General features: G+C 38.6%; 2 protein-coding genes across 2 annotated transcripts in view; one reads left to right on the forward strand and one right to left on the reverse strand.

The window, feature by feature from the left end:
- The window catches only part of LOC103605755 (FYVE, RhoGEF and PH domain-containing protein 6-like), a gene marked incomplete at its 3' end in the record, with an annotated part of 38,107 nt that extends 36,808 nt beyond the window's left edge, over positions 1-1,299 (reverse strand). The window contains exon 1 of the mRNA XM_008590379.1: positions 1,079-1,299. Coding sequence (XP_008588601.1) covers positions 1,079-1,094 — 16 coding nt within the window. The remainder of the gene's footprint in view (positions 1-1,078) is intronic.
- A 303-nt stretch (positions 1,300-1,602) lies between these two features.
- The window catches only part of VEZT (vezatin, adherens junctions transmembrane protein), a 62,710-nt gene continuing 46,997 nt past the window's right edge, over positions 1,603-17,315 (forward strand). The window contains exon 1 of the mRNA XM_008590378.1: positions 1,603-1,704. Within this exon, the coding sequence (XP_008588600.1) occupies positions 1,669-1,704 (36 nt within the window). The 5' untranslated portion in view covers positions 1,603-1,668. The remainder of the gene's footprint in view (positions 1,705-17,315) is intronic.

Raw genomic sequence — 17,315 nt, forward strand, 5'->3', positions numbered from 1 at the left:
TGCTTTCTTATTTCTATTGGCTAACTTCCTGCCTCTTTGGTTGTAATCTGATTACACCTAGCAATGCAACACTCCACTATGTCTAGGCTTTAGAAATTATACAAATCAGACCACTTAGAGCGCTGTTTGACAGTTTCAAGTTGCAGGAATTTTAAACAAATGACAAAAAAAGCCATGCAAATTTAATCTGATCAAGTGCTGATTCTAGAAGTAACTTTGAGGGGAAGTTTTAAGCTATTCTACTATAAAATTTCAAATGAAAGCCTGTTTATTTCAAGATAGACAAAACCGTAAAAAAAACAAAACCCTGAATACTTAATACATTATTAAGTTCTGGTTTTAAAATTAACCTATGTTCTTATGAAGTAAATGTAACCGCACTTTAGTAATTCTTTTGATAGAGTTGCTAAAAATCTGCACAGAAATACAGGCTTTATTTGGATGAGGGGGAAAGGACTATGGGAGGCAGACAGAAAATAAGGCTTTGTTCACACTAGCCAGGTAGAAATGGGGGGGGAGGGGGAATCCATAAGAAACTGGGTGAAGATGAGCAAAAGAAAAACTGCCATCAGCTTCTCAGGTAACGAGTAAAACCACCAGGACATGAGTAACAACGTCTAAACCTCTTTATTTTACACGGGTGTTTCCAGCCTATCCTAGATTTAAGGCGACTCAGCAGAGTCACCGGGTTCAACACGCTGGGAACACTGTCCTTTTCTAGAATAACTGATTTCTTCACATGGGAACCTACACTATTTTCACACGCACAAGCAAAGTCGCTCCCACTGTAGAAGAGATGAACACATGCCCTCTTTACACTTTGCTTTTCACCTGGCGCCAAGAGCAGTGCAGGTCTCCTTTGGAAGGGAAGTTCCGAGAGATCCACCATTTCCAGGAGCCGTCTCGGCAGGAAAGGACGAGCAAATCCGGCAGCAAACCCCATGCTCCACACTTGCCGAGGTGGCGGGGAAAGGCAGAGGGCACACGCTCGCCCACCCGCCGCGGAGAAAGTGGCTAGTTCCAGCCTAGCAGCGCTCGCTACAAACTTTGCAGCGGTAGCGCGAGCGCCGTCACTTACCAGCGGCAGAAGTCATGATTCCCCCGTACAGCTCGCTTCCCCGCTCGCGCCCCTCAATCCATGTTCCCCTTTCAGTCCATTGTTTCCAGAGTTGGGGCAGAAGAGAAGAGCCCTCGCAGTGCCCACATACTGTCCCGCTGTACGGCGGCGCAACTCGAGCGCCGCACAAAGGAGACAGCCGGCTCCGGAGACCCAGCCGCGCTCCCGGGCGCGAGCAGCCGGCGGGCCGACAGCCAGGCGCGGGCACGAGCAGCGGAGCGCTCGCGGTGGCGCCCGCGTGTGCACCTTTCAATCTCCAAAAAAATCAGTGCTCCAAGCGCCCCCTGCCAGTCGAGTCCGTAAAAGGCAGACAAAAGCCCCAGCCTCCTCCAATCGAAGGGCTCGAGCATAATCTCGCTCCCGCCCCTCCCGCCCACACGCTCACCCTCTGCTCCAATGAGCGTAATTAAAAAGGGGGCGTGAGCGGCGAGGCATGCTGGGAATTGTAGTTTTCTGGACCCACGGGACAGGCAGAAGCCGAAGCATCCGTGCAGCCTATTCTCCCGCCTTCATTTCCCATCGTGCTGAGGTGGGTGGCATGGCGGAGAAGGATGACACCGGAGTTTGACGAAGAGGTGGTTTTTGAGGTAACGGGAAAATGGCGGTGGGTGTGGATTGCCTTTGTTTGAAAAGGACAAGAGGGAAAGCGAGGAGGCCAGGTGATCCCGGGGCGAGTGATCGAGTGACTGGCTCCTGCAGGCCTCGGCCACTGAACCCCCACGATTTCAGGGCCTAGTGTCTGCCGCAGCCTGACAGGTGTATGCCGAGTTGCCTTGGCCGTTGCCAGCTTCTGCCTCAGGAGCGTTCAGAATTGTCAGTCGGGGCCGGGTTGCCAGGCCCGTGAGCGGGAGACCTGTTTGTTCCTTCCCTGGGGATGGATGTGCCGGCGGGGGAGTGCGCCAGGCTGGGGCGGGGCCGAATTGTGCATTTTACATGCTCACTTATGCAGTTTAGCCTCCCCATTTTTTGCCCTCGATTTTTTGGGTCGTATCCAGAAGTGCCTGCCTCAAGTCACCGTTCACTGTCAAGGCGTGGCTCTCGTAATGAAGGCAGCAGGTGCCTGTTTTCTAAGAAGGTTTAAAGTCTGTATGTGGGACCTACCGTGGGTGGCTAGGATCGGGGCATCTCAGCATCTAGGTGGGATTCTTTTGTCCTTTGCTATTGTGCTAGGTGTAGCCAGTTTCTTCTGACTTGAGGCTATGAAGGTGACTGCTTTTGTGTGGGACTATTTTAAGATGTTCTCTGCCATCTTGAATGAAAAAAATCAGGCGAGTGTTTTTGATGCCATTTTTCTATCAGATACAGATCAAAACTCACACCTCTGTATATAAATGCACTGCATATGTAGGTTTTACTGTCGCTAATCCAACTAGACTTTAAGAACTTTTAAAATAAAGAAATGGCCCATGCCGTACAACGGGAGGGATGCACTATCGGGACAGAATGTTAAATGTTGAAATATGGACAGACTGTCACTGGAGGATTTATTTGGAAACGGCCGTCTGTTCTTGCGGCCTCCAAGAGGGTACAACAGTAAATGATACCCGAGTTGAATCTTAAACTATGAATCAGATTTGAAAGACAGAAGGGAGAAAATTTATTACAGGGAAAGAGAACTGAGCATACCAAAGCTGGGAGGTGAGAAAGTACGTGGTGTGCGTTTTTAGTGGCTGGGGTGTGTAGGGTTGCTATGTAAAGTGGTTTGATGTGGCTAAAATGTAGAAGTAGTGGAAAATGTGGCCATTTTACCGAAACGAAAAATCTGGATGTGAGGAGTTCACTAGGGAAGACAAGGGCCTGAATTTTGGAAATGAGAGAAGATATAATGGAATAATGGCTTGGACCTACATTTCTAAAGTAAAATCGAGGAAACGGTTACAGATTGAACGTGGGAGTTGAAGGAGAGACAGAAATCTACGTCGCATAGATTTCCAGAGTACGGGAAACTGGGTGGATGTATTTTTTTACCCTATTACTTTCTTCGATTTCCGAATATAATAGTAATACATGCTCAAAGAACATTTGATTGTAGATAATAAGCCAAAGAATGAAAATAATCCATTATACCACCACCCAAAGATGGCCACTATTAACAGTATGGTATGTGTTGTTTTAGACTCTTTTTGAGTCAATATAAAAAAACACGGTGTTTTTCCTATTTTTCCTATACTCTTATTCAGCAACAATCACCACAGAAGACAGACTTCTGACTTCTGTGACAAAATATATGGGGATTTTTCCCTCCAGCTAGCAAGCAACCAGTTCTGCAGCAGGAACCAGCTGAGTGTGTTTTAATTCAAATGTGTTCTAACACTACCTGAGGATAGCATCAGATCCCACAAGACTGCCCCCCACCACAATTTCTTATGCCAATCACAAGCTACAAGTTATTTTTACCTTTGCTTCTGACCCAATGACTATAAATTGGGATTCCCACAACCCCCTCTTTGGGTTTGATTAATTTCCTGAGTGGCTCACAGAACTCGGGGAAACACTTTTACTCATTTATTGCAAAGGATGCATAGAGCGAGCTAGGGGGCGGGGAAGGGGTGTGGAGCTTCCCTAGGGGCCACCCTCCAGAAATCTCCACAGGTTCAGCTATCTCCAAGCTCCCTGAACCCAGGCCTCTTGGGTTTTTAGGGAAGCTTCATTACGTAGGCATAATTGATTAAATCACTGGCCATTAGTAATCAACATAGCCCTCAGCCCCTCTCCACTCCCTGGAGGTTTGGGGGTGGGCTGAACTTCCCAACCTTCTAGTCCTGCCTAGGTCTTTCCAGTGAGACCCCCATCCTGAAACTGTCAACTCATTAGTATATAAAAAGACAGCACTTGGGAGATTCTAAGGATTTTAGGAGTTGTATGGCAGGAAAGGGACAGGAACTGGGATCAAGACCAGAAATATACTGTATTTCAAAATTTCAAAGTAATATACTGTCTCATCACGTATAGGTATCGTAATATAACCACTTTCCAATTATTGGATAATTAGATTGTTTCAAAGCACTCATCAGTGGGTCAAAGGATATGAATATTTTTTTAGGACTTACGGAGAAAGGTTATACCAATTCACATTTCCATTAGGAATAAGTATTAGTTTCACCAAATCCCCAGCAACAGCCTTATTAGTTTTCTTTAATCTTTGCTAATTTGATGGTCAAAAATAGCTTTCTGTTGCTCTGATTTACATTTCTTGGCCATTTTTATTTCTTTGAGCATTTCTCTTCATATTTTTTGCCTATTTTCCTATTTTATGCTAGCTGTTTAAAAATTGATTTGCATGAGTTCTTCATATATTACTAAGCCTTTATCATACTTGTAGAAAATTTTTTCCAGTTTGCTGTTTAATTTATTTGCTTTTTGTCGTATACATAATTTTTATTACAGTATGATATACATAAGGAAAGTGCATAAATCGTTAGTGTGTAGATTGATGTGTTTTCACATGTTGAGCACACTCATGTAACCAGCACCCATGAAGAAACAGAACATCACAAGCACACTGGAAGCTCCTTCCAGGTCCTCTTCAGTCACTACTCCCTGCCTTAAAGATAACCACTATTCAGACTTATAATAATTAGCCTAGATTAGTTTGTCTATTTTTATTGTTTGCATACTGCAATTCCATTTATATGCTCTTTTGAGTCTGGCTTATTTTGCTCTCTGGCTTTGTTTGTGATATCCATCTTTATAGTTATATGAGCATTTTTATTTCTGCGTACTATTTCATGTAAATATATGGCCATTTTTTATTTTTGTTTTTGTTTTGTTTTGTGTGGCTGGCCGGACATTTTTTAATCCATTCTTCTGCTAACAGTCATTGGGTAGTTTCCAGTTTGAAACTATTATGAATAGCTCTACTGTGAACCTTTTAACATGTATTTTGTTAAACATATTTCTGTTGGGTATATATTTAGAAGTAGAATTTCTGTGTTATAGAAAATACTATTTACCTTCTGTAGATATTGCCAAACATTATTCCACAGTGGCTGTACTAATTTATACTGTTGCCGGCTGTGTATGAGAATTCCTGTTTTTCCACATCCTCACCAACAGGTTCTAATTTCAGTCTTTTTCTTATTATCATTCTGGTGGCCATGTCCTGGTTATCTCCTTATGGTTGTAATTTGTATTTCCCTGATAAGGAAGTTAAGATTTTCAGTATATTTGCTGGTCAATTGTATATCCACTTTTGTGAAGCCACTTCAGGTTTCTTGCATATTTTTCTTTTTTTCTTTTTCTTTTTTTCCTTTTTGTCTTTTTTCGTGACCGGCAACAGATCGCAACCCTCAGTGTCGCGCCCGTACCGGACCGGGACCGGCAATGGGATCGCAACCCTCGGTGTTGCTCCCGCACCTCGCTCAGCCAGTGAGCGGCCGGTCTGTATGTGGGATCTGAACCCTCGGCGGGAGCGCCGCCGCACTTCCCAAGCGGTGCACTGTAGCAGTGCGCCACCGGGCCGGCCCAAAATATTTAAGATGATTAATTCTGCCTCTTTTTTTTTTTTTTTCTTACATATTTTTCTATTGGGTTGTCTTTTTCTTACTGGTTTGAAGGAATTCTTTATATACACTGGGTACAAGTCCTTTGCTGGGTATATGTACCTCAGATAGCTTAACTTGAGCTGTATGTGACTTTAGCACTCTCTGAGTAGTGTTTTTCAATGAACAGAAGCTCTTAACTTTCTTATAATCCAATTAAACCTTTTTCTTTTATGGTTAGTACTTTTGAAGAAATATTTGTCTTCTCTAAGGTCACAAAGATATTTTCTTTACAAGATTTATTTGACCTTTTGCATTCAGATCTGCCATCCATCTGGAACTGGTTTTTATCAAGTAAAGATCTACATATTTTTTTCTCATATGTCCAGTTGACCTGGAACATTTAATGAAGAGGTCATCCTTTCCCCACTGAACTATAGTGTTGCCTTTGGCATAAATCAGGGTACTTTTATGTATGGATCTGTTTCTGGACTCTCTCTTATTCTCCATTGATCATTTTGTCCATTCTTGTGCCAATACCACGTTATTTTATGTTGCTTTGCCTCACACGGATTTATCACCTCTCTTCCCCTGGGTGGTAGAACTGCAAAAGGATTACTCAAAGCCCATCTCTTCCGAGCAGTGAGAGACCCCGAAGGGGTTAATCTCCCGGAACCCTCAAGAGCAAGGCATTCCTTCCTTGGGAAATTAACCATGAATTGGGGTTCTCTCCCCACATTTATTTTCCAGGCCAGGAAGTTACAGAAAAAGAACATAGGTGGGGTAATAGTTTAACAATAGAGGCTGGTAACAAGCAAAGTGACATTCCATAATGCAATTTGCAAAAGGTTAAGTCTATCCACCAACAAAAGCGTGATCTTAGCAAACACTGTTTTTCTCTACAGTAATTTCCCAGTATCTTTACATATCAATCAAGTAACTTGTCTGTCCTTGAGCCAGCAACCTTGCTGTGTTACAATTCTTTATCTTACAACAAAGTCTTTTAGCCTGGGGAAAGTTTCCTGTCTTTTGCAAGGTTAACATTTTATATGTACTTTTAAGAAGTTAGACTAAATCTGAAACTACAGGGAACTAGACTCTGTGAAATATATTTGCTTTATAAATGTAAGTATATGCCACAATTTTAATTACTGTAACTTCTCTTATGATGGCTGACAATGTGTATATACTCACATGCATACATGCTTACTTGCATATATGGTATATGTTTTTAAACATATGTACACGTCTATATTTGTGTACTTTTGTTTTACTGATCCACATTGTACTTATTATGCCAATAACACGTTATTTTAATAAGTGCATTCTATAATATATTTTAAGATGTTAAAAGGCAAGCCTTTAGTCATGATTCTTTTCTCACTCTTTTAAGTATTCTTATACATCTAATTTTTCCAGATGCACTTCAGAATCACAAGACTTTAATGAATCTTATTAAGATCCGTTAAAAAATCCAATTCAGCTTTTGATTGTGTTTGCATTGAATTTATAGGTCAATTTTGGAAAAATAGACATCTTTATAATATTGAGTCTTCTAATCCATGAACATTTATTACTTGCCTTCTAAATGAGTGAGGCAGCCTCCCATCTCTTTCTGTCCTCTAGGACTGATTTTACAAAATGGGAATTATCTGTTTCTTGAAGCTATAGCAAAATTGGCCCTTAAATGATCCAAGCCTTTGCTGGGAGTGGATATTGTCTATCAGTTCCATTTCTTTTAGGATTATTGCTCAGTTACAATTTTCTATTTTGATAATTTTTTTAAATTCTGAAATACAGTGTAATATAGTTAAAGTTGTGAGCTCTGGAGCCAACAGCCTAAGAAATCCTTGCTCAGCTATTAATTGGCTTTCAGCAGGTTAATTAACTTGTCTAAGCTTCAGTTTTCTCAGTATTACATAGAAAAAAACAGTACCTATCTCATAGAACAGTTGTGAGTATGAAATGATTTAATATGTGAGTCACTTAGATGAATACCTGAATCTTGTAAGCGTTCAGTAAACTTTGCCTATTAATTAAAATTTTCCAGCAAATTACTATTTATCTAGATTTTCAAAACTATTGGTATAAACTGCTCTAAGTAGTTTCTTAATTTTTAGTCTTAATTTATAACACTAATTTGATCTAATTACTTCCTGTGTTTATTTATGCCTTCTCTTTTTATCTTGCATAGATTTGCCAGTGTATGGAGATAGACTTTTCAAAGAACTAGTTACTGGTTTTATTTGAATAGCTCAATTGGGTTTGTTTGTAGTTTTTTGTTTTTGTTTTTTTTTAAATTTTTTTTTCCTTTTTGTCTTTTTTCGTGACTGGCAACGTATCGCAACCCTCAGTGTCGTGCCCGTACCGGACCGGGACCGGCAATGGGATCGCAACCCTCGGTGTTGCACCCACACCTCGCTCAGCCAGTGAGCGGCCGGTCTGTATGTGGGATCCGAACCCTCGGCGGGAGCGCCGCCGCGCTCCCAAGCGGCGCACAGTAGCAGTGTGCCACCGGGCCGGCCCCTTGTTTGTAGTTTTTAATTTTTAAAATTTGTACTTTTATCTGTTTCCTTTCTTCTACTTTTTTTGTATTTATTTTGCTGTTTTTTCTCTAGCCTCTTGAGTTAAAAACTTAATACTGAAAATAATTTGTAAGGCTATGAATTTCCCTGAGAGTATTGCTTTGGCTGTATCTCATGAGTTCTGAAATGTGTTTTGTCTCACAGTTTTATAATTTCTGTTTTGATTTCTACTTTAATGCATTACTTATTTAGTACCCAGGTGTATGGGTGAGGGATTGGTGTTATTATTGGTGATGATTTTTAGCCATGTGTCCCTGATACTCATAATTCTACACTGACAAAGTGGAGTGCATCAACTCTATTCCCTTGTCCTCTGGATTCCATTTGTGTTCAGCCAGTGGAAAGGAAATGCAGATTAAAAGGGTCTGAGAGGTCTGGGAATTTCAACTCCTAGTTCACTCCCTACAGCCCCTACAGGGCTACCATTTGGTAGTGATTAGCCACAGCTCTTATTGGGGGATTCTTCTCTTTTAGCTTCAGCTCTTAACAGGGCTTCACTAACACTGATTTTTTTTCCCTTGGCCTTTTGACCTATGGAAGGTAATAATTTCTTACTGTTACTAGTCCCTGGGTGCTTTATTATCCCCTCTTGATTGCTTCACTGCTGCTTACAGCTTTGTAAACTTTTCAATTACCCTTTTGAGTGTGCTGTTTCTTGGGGTCTTCCTACAAGAAGACTTCCTTGGTTAACCTATTATGTTGCCCCACTTCTGTTCTCTGGGAGTCATTCTTATGCATTGTCATGCATGGCCTCTGGTTCTGCACTCTGAGAATTTACTCATTATCTCTTAGTCCTCCATTGCCTCTTATGAAATGGGTATTAAAATATACCCTTCTTGGACACAGCCCACCTTTCTGATTCCTGCTGATGCAGGTTTTTGGGCTTAACAGTTGCTTTAGGAGTTGAGTAATTACAGGTTTTTGCAGGATTTTGATTTCTTTGGAGTACAGTTCCCTGAAATACAGTAGGTTTCCAGTCTGCTTCCAGGCAGTTTCATACACAAGTAATCACAGCTAAAGAGCCCATCTAGTCAGTTCTTAAATCTGAATTCTGTGGATCATTTTCTGGCTTTGTTCTGAATCTTTTCTCCTTCTCATTCACCTTAATGACAACCACCTTGATCATCTGAAATGAAACAGGAGGACTGGGTGGAGAGATATCACCCTTAACCAGATTTTTGCAGCTAGGCTGTTTCTCATTATTTTGTGGAGGTTCTTGGGAAATCTTGGGGCAGCCATCTTAACTTCCTGCCTTTTGGTTTTTCCAACCATGAAAACTACAACCCCCCTTCCCCCTGTAAAACTTTCATTCAACTACAATCTCAGACCACAGGCAAAGAAAGCCTTCTTGTGAAGAGCTGAAAGCTTGTTGAGCACAATGTTTCCATGCCATCTACCACTCTGCTACTCAGCCAGTGTAGCATATTTCAAGTTCTACTAAGTCAGTCCTACACCTAGATACTAAGTACTGTATCAGCCATATATCCTAGTGCAGAAAACGGAAACCTGTCTCTCTACCATAAACAGAAAGGGATTTAATACAGGGAATTACTGGTTAGATTTTTGTTGGAAGGTCTAGAGGATTAAGACCTATCAAGGTTATGAGGTTCATGAAGCCAGGAACATATGATCATGATCATAGTTACAACCCAGTAATCAAGAAGCCATCACCACGACTGCCTTTCAGTAACATACAAAGTGATACTTTGGTATTGGAGCTCGGAATCACTCTACTGTCTCTACCAAAACTCATCTCTGTGTTACCAGGAAACTGGAGAATACATATTGGAATACTGCTGTAGAAAAATTTTGCCTCCATAGTTCTGTTTCATAGCAAAAGAAGAGAGAACGAGGAAAGCTAAAGGAGCAAAAAGTGAACCTCTGCTTTCCTTTCTCCCGTAGGTACACCTAATTGAAGGGACCCTAATTTATATGTAGAACTCTAGCTGCAAGATAATTTGGGAAATGCCAGATATAGCTTTCCTGCCCCTGCAGTACAAGAGGTATACTAGAAGGAAGATAGAATGGAGGTTGAAAAAGCCAGTCCAGGGCTGGCCCGGTGGCGCACTGCTACAGTGCGCCGCTTGGGAGCGTGGCGGCGCTCCCGCTGAGGGTTCGGATCCCACATACAGACCGGCCGCTCACTGGCTGAGCAAGGTGCGGGGGCAACACTGAGGGTTGCGATCCCGTTGCCGGTCCCGGTCCGGTACGGGCGTGACACTGAGGGTTGCGATCCGTTGCCGGTCACGAAAAAAGACAAAAAGGAAAAAAAAAAAAAAAAGCCAGTCCACCATATATCCATCATAGAGCCTAGCCTCTTCTTCCCTAAGAAAATTTAATTGTGATATTTTTGGCATATTTGGTATAATACTGTTATTTTGATGATTTTCAGAGTCAGAAATCAGACTTATTTATATCTTGAGATTTACCCAGAGAGTCACATGCTGCATTAAAATTAAAAATTTTAGTTCAAGCAAAGTTTTGGAAAGTATTACAGTAACATCCCTCCCCCTAAAACTCTTTTCAGGTATCTTATTTTAATTTCCATTTTCTGGATTATTAGTAAATTTTACTAATTTTATATTTTCTTACATTTTTGGTCATTTGTATTTCTTCTTCCAGACGTCAGCATTGAGTCCTCCTAGTCTGGGAGAAGTAGACATGCATGGAGAGGTGGTGTGGGGAGGGACTAAGGGAGGAAAGGAGGGGTGAGGTTCTCAGGCTCAGTTCCTAGTCCTTGCCCTAGAACCTGACCACATTCATTTCATCAAGGCCAGATTCCCTATACACCTTTATATTGGAGCCAGACTCCTCCTTCTCTAAAATAATTTATTTTAATCAGAACCTTCTGATTAACTACCCCAAAAGGCCGTAGTAGGAATGACAGAGTCTTAGACCTCTCTCAGACTGAACAGGACAAAGTTTAGAAAATGATGGATGCCGGGGACCAGCCCCAGCACAAAGATTGTAAGGTCCCTGCTGGTAAGGAACCCCCAAAAGGGAGGAAAGGCAGCGTCGGCGATGGAATGGACAGCAAACACACAGACTCAAGAGATCTGCTGAATGCTGACACTTTATTGAAGCATGTACACACTTTTTATACCTTTTTTTGGAAGCAACATAGTTATTGAAATAATCATTGAACAATATCATAATATCTCTTTATGAGTGACATGTGTTTTAAGAAAAATAGCATTACAGTTTGTTCCCAGAAAAGACAATTACAATGTTTTTTCCTTTGAGCAAGAACGTTACAACCCAACTGGTCCCAAATAATCATCAACTGTTACATTTACTTTAGCTAAATCTATTGAACTTTGTATGATGTTATTAATACATAATCCAGCCTTGAACCTTAATCAAAGGATGCAAGCAGGAAGTCAAAGTTTCCTTCACCAGTATTTTTCCCTTGCTACAACCTATTGTAATATAAAGTAAAATTCTTTTACCTACTACATCCTATAATGTGTTAGGCCTTATGAAAATACTCTAAAACTTAACTTGAATCTATATTTCCAGGAGGAAAAGAAAGTTTATGTTTGACTCTTTGAAGCAAGCAGGTTAGGCATAATAGTAGTTACGTTGTCTAGCTTTTGAGTAAATTTTCAATAACAACTCCATTATGTTTACTAAAGTATTAAAAACAATCCTTCCAGGAGGCAGACAAGGTAAATGTTCACATAAGCTCATTGTCCCCTTTTGGTCCTAGCTGCCACAGACCATTTCCAAAGAACTCATGACCATAACTCCCAGGAGGGTCATTAATATAATTAATCACTCTGGTATGACTCTCAATCCCACTCCCAATCCCCCCAGAGCGATAATTATGAGGCAAAAAGGAATAGAATATAATAAACAAAGCAAGCACATAGGGCTCTAAAAAATGAGGGTGGAACGGTGGCACCCCTTCCCACGATGAGGCTTTGCAAACACCGTGCCAAGTCAGAGGATCCTTGTCAAACTCTGGCTTCTTGGATTTGGTGCGCCCCCGCAGATGGACACCATGTTTAACATGAGTATTAAGCAAAATAAATACTGAAACACCAAGATTGATGTTTTACTCTGTTATTGTAATCGTTAATTAAGATGTTTTAAGAGGAAGAATTCTCTAGTCGCCTTAAAGGTGTTAAAGTTCTGATGTTGCTCTTTCTTAATTGTCAGACTTTTTCATTATAAATTAATTGCAGAATCTTGGAGTTATTCATTCCATCTTAAATCCTGCTACTCCTAGAGGGCAGAGTACTTGGAAATAATTTTTTATCTGAAGGAATAATTTTTCTACCTCTGCATTATTTGTAGTGCATCCAAACTATTTCTTTGTGACTTCCTTCTTGTACAATGTTGTCCTCCAGGGACCTTTTACACTCTCCTCAAATCTCTGTCCTTGGTAACCCTATTCTCTGTAGTTGAAAACTTTACTGGCAAAAGTTTTTGGTGTTTCTTTGAATTTATCCTCTTTTTCTTTGTTCCTTACTGAAAAAGATAATTTTTGTCCCTTTTAACATGATCTCCTTCCGTCTTACATCATTCATACTTCTCGTAATATGAAAACATGTTTTTCAAATTATTAAATATTAACACTTGCTTGGCAGTATGTTTGGTTTGGCTTTTTTTTTTTTTCTTGTCCATAGAACTAAATCAAATAAAGGGAAATGACTCTCACCTCTCATATTGAAAAAAATTTTTTTAAAAATCCCTCTCTTCCTTGAGAGAATCTCCTTTCTTTGTGTTTTTAAAGGCAATTATACATCTCTAAAGAACATTAAGGCATTTTTTTTCTAAGTGTGATTTGTAGATTCTTTCCTACTTGCATCATTGATTTAACTAAAGGAAGGAAATTTTTTTTGTCTATGAATGTACACGTGGATAGTATTTGCTATTTTGATAATGGAGCTTGCTGTCTAGAATAATTGTATGTATTATTATATCATCTTATTTTTTCTTAAAATGTGTCTTCAGTTTCATTTTGTAGAACATAAAGCCCTAAAGTTGCATTATTTAAAATAATGTAGTTCCAAGTAGTAGGTGAGATTAGAAACATAAAAAAATTCATGCTTGTATCACTATCTATAATAGAAAGAATATTTATTAATGGCATTATTACATCACAATGCTATTGACATAGAAGACTGACCATTAAGACCAAAGCTAGTTTATCAACAAATATTCAAAAAGAAATCACATGTTTAATATGAATTATAAAATTATTCTTGGAGAACAAGTCTGCTTTTTTCTGTTTGTTTTGTATTCTTTCTTCTATTTTGGCTTCTTCACATATCCTAAGGGCTCCAATATAGATTTAAATTTTTTTTCTTTTTAAAATCCAAACATTCCAAAAAAATAGTAAATAGGTCTCTCTTTTGTGTATTTTTATTGCATTTATTAAAATGTAAGTCCGTTTGTTTCAAGCTGTGATACACAGAATGCTTTATTATTTTTTATGGTTACTTTGGTATTTTATGCAGTTATATTAAAGGTTTTCACTTTTTAAAAAGCATTGCAGAAAGAGGACTATACCTGGAGTCAAGACACTGACTGATGTTAATTAGCAATGAGATTCTAAATGAATCACTTAATTTCTCTAGCATTTGTTTCCCAATTGTAACAAGATAATTCTGTATACCAGATCATCCATTAGTATAAAAGTTTTCTTAAATCGATTAAGAGATCTGAAACTATTTGCTGGGTTCAGTAAATGAGAGTAAGCCCTTAGAGGCTTCCATTAATTAGGAAATACAGGAAGAGAATCTACTCATTTCCAGTCTATTTTTAATTAGAAACCCTGACTCACTTTTAGTTTTCCCTGTTTCTGTACCAGATGTTCCCTAAGTTCCTAGAAGCAAATCATGCCTTAAGGATTTAGTAGAAAATGCCTAGAGCTCAGCATACCCCACCGTACCCCACAGGGATACAGTATTAGCATACCTAACTTCATTGCCTTTGGATTTTTTTCAAGTGTTGCTAATAGTATCCGTTGAGACTTCCTGTTGTTGCCATTATACCCACTATAGCAAATCAAATGCCCACTAGTCTTTATTTGAAATAATGTATTTGAGGACGTCCTTTATTTTTAAATCTACATTGTAATTTATGTAGCTGATAGAATATAGCCACCTATATCTTATTATTGAGATTTTGCTGATTAATCCACAGCCTTTAATCTCATATCTCTTTAAGACCTTTATTAAATAGATTTTTCTACTTCAATATATATCTTGCCTGTCCTTGTTTTACTTTTCCTTACAAGGTCTGCCTTTTATCTTTACAGAACCACAAGTTATGCCTCTCCTTTTTTTTTTTTTTTTAATTTGGGATAGGGAGAAGATGACCAATATTGTTGGATGTGATCTCATAATATCCAAGCCTTTCCTTTTATCTTTACAGAACCACAAGTTATGCCTCTCCTTTTTTTTTTTTTTAAATTTGGGATAGGGAGAAGATGACCAATATTGTTGGATGTGATCTCATAATATCCAAGCCTTATTTTAACATTTATTGCATGCTGTTCTCACACCCAGCATTTTACCAAATGTGCTTCACATTCTGGCCCTTTCATTTGTTTGTTTGTTTGTTTGTTTGTTTGTTTTGGCAGCTGGCCAGTATGGGGGTCCTAATCCTTGAGCTTGGTGTTATCTACATCCTGCTTTAACCAACTGAGCTTGGTCCTTTTTTTTAAGTAGTTGAAAATTATAGTTTTTCTTCCTCACCTTGCTTCTGATCTGCATTTAGTAAGTGTCCAATATATACATACCAATTAATTAACCAGATTTTAAGTAATATAAAGAGGGTAGCATCAGTACCCAGGCGATCTCAATCTACCTTTGCTATCTTCCTTCCACTTAGTTAAGACATGTTCACTGTTGCTGTTTATTTTTAGTCAGTTGAGTATATAAGCTAAGTCAGTTTTCTCCCTTTGCATCTTTTAGTTTTTCTTTTGATGGGTATGTTGGATTTTTGTTTTCGGACTTAGGTACTTCAGTACATTTGTGCTATTGTATGGAAAAATCGTAAAGTTACCATTTTTAAAACTTTGCTGTTTATACCATGTCATAAGAGATTAATTGGGTAGGATGCATTTCTTTGGAAAATATTAGAAGCCTGTATCCAGGAAAATGTATGAATATATGTCTTGGTTTATATAAAAAACTTTAATAGACACTAATATTAAATAACATCCTTTGAAGGCATTTTAAAAACTCCACTTTTTCTGGTACTTCTGCCGTTGCTGAGGACTAGCACTGAAGAAATAATCTTCAGATTTTTTTCAGAGAGCTGCTTCTGATAGGAAAATGCTTAGTAATGACAAAGGCACGCCCTCCAATTCAGTGGCCATTTTGTACTGTAGTTCTGGAGAAACAAGTGGGAATCATCAAAGAAAGAAGGATATAGATCCAAAAAGGAATATGGATAAGAGGCATTAAATTTTTCATCTAGGTCAACTGGAGAAATTAGAACTATGCTGTCTGTGAGTAATTTAGTTGGACCAATTTTTATCAACGCTTTTAGGTTAATCTTTTTGAGTTCTATGATTAGATTTTGCTTTGTTGATATTGAGGAACAATTAATGCTTGGATTTGGAGCTCTGGGTATAATAATTTAGAAGTTACATTGAAATGTGTAAACTCCAAGAAGAATTTCCTATTATTGTAAAATATCTTTAAAAAAATTTTACAGGATACTATCTTATGACATTATCCAAGGTTTAAGGGAGGGGAAAGGCAGTAAGTAGTTAATTTCAGATTATACTTTCTGATTGTGTACTTAATTAAAGATAAGTGAAAGGTCTATAGAAATTCACTCTATTGGGAATATAATTAATAGTGATGAGGAAATTTATTTTCTATTGTAGAATTTTGGTGATTTTGACAGTTTTAGCTCTTTAAATTTCTTCATTAAAAATTTAAAAAGTCACTGCTTTGTATAATTTGGTAATGACAATCTATATCATTGGTTTATCTTGTGTTCTGCAGCTATCCTGGAAAGAAAAAGGGAAATCATAGCAACTGACAATGGGAGTTTATCCTTTTCAATAGTTTTTTCCAGAAAAGAGAATTGCTGTTCTGTATGCGATAATCATATTTAGATGTATTGCTTTAAGCTATATTCAAAGATACAAGATTATTTTAAATAATTAAAAATAACTAATAAATATTGATATCTAGGCATCATATTCTCCCATCAAATCCCTTTAACTGCAGATATTTCTTCCTTAGAGATTTTATTTTGAATAAAAGATCTTTTAGAGGTTTTCTTGGCATGGTGGAAACTTTTAAAAATATCTCACTTACATTATACTCTCTATATATCACTTTTTTCTAGAGAAATTAAAAGTTGAAACAAATTTTTGAAGAAAAGTTACCTGTAAGTAATTTGGTGAATTCTATAACTTGGGAATGGAAATCAAAGGCTTATTGGTCCTTTGAACCATGATGAGCACAGATTCGTATGGGTGGGAAGTCTGCATTAACAAAGTTACTTGTTAAACATTCCACAGTTTTGGGTTTCTGTGCCAATGCTTTGTGCCTCATACTGCCTTCTCTGTTAGTAGCTAGGGTGCTGTGTTTTCCTATTGCTTTTTGTGTTTAATATAGACTGTAGAGCCCAAATAACATCTGACATCTAACAGCAGTTATCATTTTGCCAGACCTAATAGTGTGGTTCTTATATAGTACTGACTTTTTTTTGGGAGCTGGCCAGTGTGGGGGATCCAAACCCTAGACCTTAGTGTTATAACGTCACGCTATAACCAACTGAGCTAACTGTACTGCCCAACATTATCCTAATTAAGTTTTTTTCCTGGGTCTTGGTGTTATCAGCACCATGATCTAACCATCTAAGGTAACCCACCAGCCCTGAGTATTGACATTTTAAATAAAGTGTAATAGTTGAAGTAGATCATTAACTTTTGATAATGGAAAAATGCCCAGGATCATTCTATTTATTTGCTAAACTAACACCTAATTGGACTTCTTTTTTAGTAGGCCTTATGGGTACCTTTTTCCACATGAATAACACATGAATATATTCTCATTGTAAAAATTTCAGATAATACAGGGAAAGCATCAGGTCTTTCTTTTTCCTCCCCTGTTCCCTCTTTTCTCCCCAGAAGTAACCACTGTAGTCACTTTGGTA

Source organism: Galeopterus variegatus, unplaced genomic scaffold (genome assembly GCF_000696425.1).
Source record: "Galeopterus variegatus unplaced genomic scaffold, G_variegatus-3.0.2 Scaffold6058, whole genome shotgun sequence".
NCBI lineage: Eukaryota > Metazoa > Chordata > Mammalia > Dermoptera > Cynocephalidae > Galeopterus > Galeopterus variegatus.